Raw genomic sequence first — 8,211 nt, 5'->3', positions numbered from 1 at the left:
CGCGCAGCAAAACCGTCTTCCTTCGCAGGCCCGGCCCGGCCCGGCCCGCCCGCCGAGCCGTGCTTGGAGTTTGTGGTCCCGGGTCCGAGTTTCCGAGGACCCCGGAGAGCTCTTATGTGGGTTTCAGCTATTGCATACACGTGACAAATGCTGATACCACATCTGAAATTAAAACCGAGAGATTTTTTTTTTTTTACGGGAGTAACACGGGTGGAAAAGCAAATTTTCTTTTAAAAAAAGTGTATTCGGAGAGTGGCGTTGGTTGACGTTTTGAAGATGTTGCTAATGTTCTGGCTTAATGGCAGAGCTGAATTCTTTTAGGTGCTTCTGCAATCAGTCTGTTGTAATATCACAGGTCAGGAAGCACTGGAAACTCCAGTGTGTACTACTGGGAGAATGAGTAAAAAAGGCAGATACGGTCTGAGTATCATGACAAGTCGTTTTGACCTCGTGGACCTCCCGAGAAGGTCTCAGGAACTGTGATAAGAGTTTCCAGACCACACCTAGAACCATTACTCTATACCATTGTTATGTTTTGGGACTGACTTTGAAAACCTTAGCGGTTTTTTAAACTTCTCAAATGACCAAACTTTGTCTTGTACAATAATTATTTGTGTATGTCTTTGAAACTCCTTAAGAACAAGAACCATTTCTTAATATTCTTTGCTATTATCTTAGACAATAAATACTCCGTGAATTGAGAGGAAAGTCATTCACATTTGCTCAAAATTGTATTTATTAAATGTTCATCATTTGCTTAGAAGTTCCAGAAGATGAAAAGCTAATGGATATTTTGGGATATTTACAAACGATATCAAGTACAATGTTGGACGTGAGTGACAATCATAATAATGGAGCTTTATCATTTATTGAGCACATGGTATATGCAACAATACTAAATGTTTACATGTGTTATCTACTTTAAACGGCCCCCCACACACAATCCTGCGTTTCAGAGTTTGAGATTGAGACAAAGAGTAATAATAACTTGGGATTATTACAGCAAAGTAAGGATGTGAGGAGGGAGCAACTAGCGAGATCTAGCCCACAGATGTCATACTTTTGTTCTGTTCTAGGAACACCACCTTGGGATTTCGGCTGTACAAAGGAAATTCAAAATGCTGTTACTCTCGGTCTGTAAATGTCTGGATTTCTAGATTTGTCATAATGTAAAAAGTTGTCTTCTCTGGGGCAGATGTGCAGAGTATTATGGTGCTCGCTAGTACTCTAGTTAGGGGCTCCTCTGGGCTTCCAGAGGAGAGCCTGGTCTCGAGGACTGCTGCTTTGACCTGGAGTCTCGTTGGTGAGAGAGAGAGAGGACAGTCAGTAAGTACAGCCCTGCGGGGGAAGAGGCATGGCAGGTGGAGTAACTGTAGCGGATTCCTGAGGTCCGATGGTGTTTCCCTCCGCAAGCCTTCGGTCACTTTTTGTGAAAGGCTGCAGGTTGGTCTTAGCTTTGTTTGGGGACCTGCCAGAAAGGTTTGAGGCCACTTTTCTGTGGAGCAGCACAGAGAGGGCCGTTGCCTAGAAAGAGGGGTGAGAGCGAAGGGCCTGCATCTGAGCACTCGGGGTGGGAAGTCGGATGAGTTTCGCCAGTCTTCCAGGGCGGTGGTGGTTAGCTCCCAGTACGTTGGTTGGGGTGAGGAGGGCTGGAGGATTTGGTAATATTAAGTTCATCCCTACTGAGATCAGAAGAATTAAACTGACATTTTATAAAACCGTTAGCCTGGGTGACTTGGGGGCTGGACATGACGACCTAAGGGGCAGAGTTGGCTGGTGATGCTTACTCTGAGACCAAAAAAGTTTTGTTTGTTTTTTTTTAGAAAGCGGGATTTATTGAGAGGACAGAAGAGCTCCCACAGTGGGAGGGGACCCGAGGGGTTGCCTAAAAAAAGTTATTTTGAAAGGATGGGAGAAGAGCATCCATGATAGTCGAAGGTCCTAAGGTGTTTTTCTCCAGTCTCAAACACGGGAGCTCTAGTGTCTAGTGTAGTCCGGGTGGATAACGAATCTCGTGTGGCTGGGGGTGCTTTCCTCAGTCACCAGACTCACCACCCTCAAATCTCAAATGCCGTCTGCTCTGTTTCTTTTTCTTCACTTTTTTTTTGACTCTTTGCATCTTTCCTCAAACTAAAGGAAAATTTGTTCATAATAAAAATGAGTAAGCCATATGAAGAGTCCATTCAGAACTTGCTGCCAGAGCTGAGGACTAACTAAATGTTTTTAGATGGTTGCTGATGACTCAGAATAAATCCTTGCGTGCAGTTTAGTTTCCCACAATTATGTGCATGTGGAAATGCCCTACAGACAAACCCAGCCCTATTCCCACTCCAGACTGATCTGATATTGGGCACTCTTTGCTGTCAGTGTAGATGGGCACAGACTCCAAATGTGTGCCTGTGAATTCTCTGGTGACATGGAGCATCTGAGCCCTAAGGAAGGAGAGCTTGCAGGAGCCTGTAGAATTCCATTAAGCACGGAGCTTAGAAATGGGGCTGTGGAACCCGGACCCCGGAGAAACAGTCGTAGCATACCTGCCGAAGAGAAGGTGCCCTTGTGGCTGCAGAAATTCTGCCCAGCAGCTGACAGGAATGAGAACATGTGCACAAAACTCTAACAAGTGTCCTCCTCATCTTTGTCTTCCGTTTCGGAGTTTGGGGGTGCCGGAGGGCCCAGGCTTTGCACCTCTTGACCTGTGCCTCATGGCGTTGGTCCCGTGGCTCTACACAGATTGAGGTTGATCACTCCCAGTCTCTATCTCCAGCCCATACCTCGGCCTTGACTCCCAGATTCGTGTCGCCAGATGCCAGTTTGCCATCTTCTCTTGAATCGCTAGTAGGCATCCTACACACAACATGTTCCCCTGTAGTAGACATCCAAACGTAGCATGCTCTCCTGTGAACCTCTTTCTCTCACAGCTGTCTGCATCTCAGTAAATGGCAACCACATCCCTCAAGTTGCTCAGGCCAAAAACTTCAGTAATTCCTGATTCCACTGTTCTAAATATTATGACCAGCAAAGATCTCTCCCAGAGGGCGACTTTTAAGCAAACACCTGAACAAGTGAAGCAGCAAGTCATGTGGTTACCTGTGGAGACCATCTCAGTGCAACTAAGCCAAAAGTGCAAAGACCCCACTGTGTCCAAGGGAAAGCAAGAAAGCAAGTGTGTCCATGGTAGAGTGAGGGAGGGAGATAAGAACAAGACCTCAGGATCTGAGTTAACTGTGCGCTCAGTGGTGTGACATCGTTTTTGTCCGCAAATCCTGTCTGCTGTACCTTTGGTACGTATCTGAACTCCAACCCCTTCTGCTGTCTCACTGGGCCAAGCCGCGTCATCGTGCCTGGATTTTTCCAGTAGTTGCTTAACTTCTCCCTCCTTTTGCTTTGCTCCACCCTCCTCCCCAGTCTATTCTCAACATAGCAAGAAGAATGATTCTTTCAAAACATCAAATCAGATCTTGTTCCTCCTCTGCTCAAAACCCTCTCATTGCTTTTCCACCTCAGATTGACCACACCACTGAGCGCACAGTTAACTCAGATCCTGAGGTCTTGTTCTTACCTCCCTCCCTCGCTCTACCATGGGCACACTTGCTTTCTTGCCGTCCCATGGACACAGGGCGGTCTTTGCACTTTTGGCTTAGTTGGGCCGAGATGGTCTCCACAGGTAACCACATGACTTGCTGCTTCACTTGTTCAAGTGTTTGCTTAAAAGTCACCCTCTGGAAGAGATCTTTGCTGGTCATAATATTTAGAATTACCCCCTACATATGCTCAGCATTACCTCTCCTTTGCCCTAGTTTTCTCCAGAACACCAGTGACCATGGATGGATGGATGGTCATATGTATATATGTGTCTGTCCCTCTCCTAGAATGAAAAATCCAGGAGGATAGGGAATTTTGTTGGTTGCTATATCCTTAACACCTAGAAAAAATGGTTGACCTATTTTAGGTTATTGGTAAATGAACTGAATTAATTAATAAAGATTTCAAATGTAAATGTTCCAAGAGGAGAAGCAGAAGAACCTAAAAGCAGTGCTGTGGTTTGTACCCTAAAAGGTGTACAATGTGTTCTATTTGATTACATGTTTTTTGAAGTAAAGATAGAAATTGTAGATACAATTTTTAAAAACTAAGTCCTTTTGTCTCGGTAGTGAAGCAGTTTTTAAATTAATTCGGAAATTCCAAAATAGGACTTGTAGAAACCACTTTTTAGTTACATTCTTACCGGAATGTAACTAAAAAAAGGGTAGAAAGAAGAGCAAAACGTCCAAGCATCGTCATAGCTGAAGGCTGGTGTCCATGCGGAAAATCAGTAAAACAAATGGAGATGTAGAATCTTGTTTTTCTCCTGTGCCTCCCGTATTGAAAGAGAAATCACCTGCTTCAGTTTGATCTGTGTTATTTTTGGGGAAAGTCGAATTGCTTTTAATTTTCTCTGTATCACCTGAAATCAGCTTAACAATAACCCACAACATTAAAGCATCACTTGGTTGCATCTGAGAGGTACCTTCTTATTTTCATGTATTAAATCCTGGTAAATTTCCGAATCATAAAAAATTATATATCGCATACAACATCCTTGTTTTTATAAATCTCATATTCTGATTATTTGCAAAATTTGTCATCTTTATGTTGTTTTTAATATATTTTCCTTCCTTTGGGTATTTCAGGAACTAGTAAAAGAAACTTTTAAAAAATAAGACTACCAGCCAGGCTCAGTGGCTTAGCCTGTAGTCCCATGCCTTTGGGAGGCTGAGGTGAATGGATTGCCTGAGCCCGCAGATTCAAGACCCGCCTGGGCAGTGAGACTTCATCTCTACGATAAATCAAAAAATCAGCCAGGTGTGGTAGCGCACGCCTGTAGTTCCAGCTACTCAGAAGGCTGAGGCGGAAGGATCGCGGAGCCCAGCAGGTCGAGGCTGCGGTGGCCGGGAGCGGCCACTGCACTCCAGTCTGGGTGACAGAGTGAGACTCCAACTCAAAAAATAAAAATAAGACTACCAACAGCTTTCTTTAGCTGTTTATTTTTTTCTGTCATCATAATCATCTTTATTTCATAAAAGTACACATTTAGAAATAGGAAAGATAATTTTAGAATAGAATGCCATTGTCCTTGTTTGTATCATTTTTACTGTAGACATTGGTCTACAGTTCAGAATTTGGGAATAGTTGATCTGTTATATGATAACTCACATTTAATAAGAATAGCATATTGGACATAATAAAATTTGACTAATATTCTTAAAAAAGAATACCTAGAAAATATGGTGATTGCAGGAGGCCTTGGAGGACTTTATCAGGTTACCAAAATAGTAGTTACTCAAAAAAAAATTTTAAGGAAAAGCTAAAATTATCTCAGAAATAAGCACAGATAAGAAATTAACCTTAATTTTCTTTTCTTTTCTTTTTTTTAATTTATTGCAGAGAGACAAGGTCTCTCCATATTGCCCAGGCTGGTCTCAAACCCATGGACTCCGGCAGTCCTCTCTCCTCTCCCTCCCAAAGTGCTGGGATTACAGGTGTGAGCCACCACACCCAGCTAAATTTCTTTTAATATCCCCATATTTTTATTACATAATAAGAGCTCACCTTTATTGACTGTTTATTACTTGCCAAGCACTGTGCTAAACACGTCTTAGGTAGATTATCTAATTCTAACAATCCTATGAGGTAGATAATAGTACTATTTAAGTTAATTTTGTTAATTTCGCACTTTTCTTGTATGAGATAATCAGCATTATCACTGAGTTATAAATCTTGGATGACATGTAAATGCAATTGTAGCATTTTAAGAAGACCAAGCAAATGAATGAGGATTAAGACTATTTCAAGTAATAAGAAAGATTGCTAACCTTAATTCTGTCACAGTGTTGGCACTATTACGTTTGACTTCTACCTACTGAGGCTTCCAGCCCTTTCAATTATGATTGCATTGTATTCGGTAATGATTCGTTTATGAATAATTAATATGGACAAGACAAGTTTAGGTATTGAGGGATTAAATACATATAATATGCATTAGATGGAGTTTCTGTTTTCAAGGAGTTTATATTATCTAGTTGGATAGAGAAGACACTCTCATGAAGAAAAGTTCCCAGTGGTTTTAAGGCAAAATTGTGTCAGATAAAGCATAGAACAGAGCTCTGCAAGCAACAACCTGTTTTCTACAGCCCATAAGCTAAGACTGGTTTCTGAATTTTAAAAATTGTAAGATAACATAACAAATGACAAAGAGGAATATGCAACAGAGACTGCATGGCTCAGAGTGCCTAAAATCTGTACTCTTTGGCCCTTTGCAGAAGCAGCTTGCTAACACCTCGTCTATGAAATAAGCCCAGTTAGAAGACAGTGTCGAAAATGTGTCTGGTGGACTGGCGTGGTCCAGGAGGCCCTCAGAGAGAAGCTAAAGTTGGATTGTAGTTCAGATCGGCAGAGAAAAGGGTGGGATCTGTAGAGGTGGATGAGGTGTTAATTCCATCACACGTGCTATCTGAACACTTGGGTTGGCTGTTGTTGACTGTGCTTTTTTTTTGTGGATTTCATTGTTTGATGATTACTTTATTCTTTTTTCTTCCCTTGAGTGTTTCATACTTGTACTTTTCTATGAAATGATCAAAGTCCATATCATTGTCCCATCATTTATGGCCTTCCGTGATCTAATCTTAACCTGTCTCTCTAGCCTTGTATGCCACTACTACACACAGCAACATGGAAAAGAAAATTGGATACGTGTTAAATGCTGATACAAAAAAGAATGGTTTTAACAAAAGGACAATAAGAATATAAGGATTCTTAAGAGCAGGAGTGTACAAACTGTTTCTGTAAAGGACCAAATAGTAAATATTTTTGGCTTCACAGGCCAGCTATTGCTAACAGGAGACCCGCCATAGACATATGTAAATATGTAAATGAAAACCAAGAGGCTGAACACACTTGGCCCACAGACCATCGTTTGCCTGTCCTTGTGAAAGGGTATTTCTGGGTACTTAAGAAGTACTTTAAATATCAGTTGCACTGATTTTCTTTTTAAATACACTTTTAAAAATTTGTTGTAAAATGAATGCACATCATAAGAAGTCCAACAGTACAAAAGGTTTTACAGTGAAAAGTAAATCGTCAGCCATGAGTTATCTTCTCTAGGGCAACCACTGTTACCAATTTCGTGACTGTCTTTTCAAAGTTACTCTGCATATGTAAGATCATACACATATTCTTGGTAATAAAAATAGTAGCATATGCAACATACTGTATTCTGTATCGTTTTTCATATGAATATACACATAGATACACTACCTCGTTAGTACAAATAGTAGTGTATTATATACACTATTTTGTGTGTTAACATTCATTTTTAATATCTCAAAGACCTGTGCCTTTGCCTCAGTTTTTTGCATGAATTCACAATATGTCACTTGATGTATGTACATAATTTATTTAACTAGTAATTTGACTATTTCAAGTCTTTTTTCAGTTGCTAACTTTGTAACATTGATCGTTGTATCCAGTGTCATTGTCGAGACATTGACTTCTTTCTCTCAATGCAGAGTTGTACTGATACTGTTTATATGTGTGTGCGCCATGATTTAAGATATTTTGGCTCCCTCATGCAATGAGTACATATTTCTTTCACTCAGAAGGCAGCAGAATCTAGCCAACTATGGCCTTCATTTTAGATTATTTTGTACTTCATCTTTGAAGAAGGGGTAAAGAAATTTTTCTGGTCTTTCCATTCCCAAATTAAAGGCAAACACTCTTGTCAATATCAGTGCTAAATTTCTCTCACATCCTGTTTCAAGGCTTCTCATTCTTCTAATTAATCATCATGGGAGCAGAGTGGGAGAAGGGAATAAAGAAGAATCTTCTGACGGAGGAGGAGGAAGGAAGGGCAGCCACGTTCTGAGAACGGTCTCTCGCCATTCACCAACTTGTAGCTTCGTCCCTGTAGGACTCGCGGTGGGCCTGATACAGGCGATCACATTGAGGAACATTGTTGACTGGCATTAAATCTGTTGCTTGCAGTTGCCTGGACCTGGAGCAGTGTTCTCTTAAGGTGTTGGAGCCTGAAGGAAGCCCAAGCCTGTGTTTATTGAAGCTAATGGGGGAGAAAGGTTGCACAGTCACGGAACTGAGTGACTTCCTGCAGGCTATGGAACACACTGAAGTTCTTCAGCTTCTCAGCCCTCCAGGTAGGTTTTTTCCCCCTTGGAATAT

At 41.4% G+C, this 8,211-nt stretch overlaps 1 protein-coding gene across 1 annotated transcript in view; it reads left to right on the top strand.

Annotated features, from left to right (window-relative positions):
• MALT1 (MALT1 paracaspase) overlaps positions 1–8,211 on the top strand; it is a 130,972-nt gene that overhangs the window by 61,353 nt on the left and 61,408 nt on the right. The window contains exons 8-10 of the mRNA XM_021716123.1: positions 1,196–1,326; positions 1,507–1,661; positions 8,020–8,186. Coding sequence (XP_021571798.1) covers positions 1,196–1,326; positions 1,507–1,661; positions 8,020–8,186 — 453 coding nt within the window. The remainder of the gene's footprint in view (positions 1–1,195; positions 1,327–1,506; positions 1,662–8,019; positions 8,187–8,211) is intronic.

Source organism: Carlito syrichta, unplaced genomic scaffold, assembly GCF_000164805.1.
Source record: "Carlito syrichta isolate Samal-C Ts95f unplaced genomic scaffold, Tarsius_syrichta-2.0.1 Scaffold308187, whole genome shotgun sequence".
Lineage (NCBI taxonomy): Eukaryota > Metazoa > Chordata > Mammalia > Primates > Tarsiidae > Carlito > Carlito syrichta.
The sequence above is the reverse complement of the archived record's forward strand: the minus strand, read 5'-3'. Positions and strand labels throughout refer to the sequence as shown.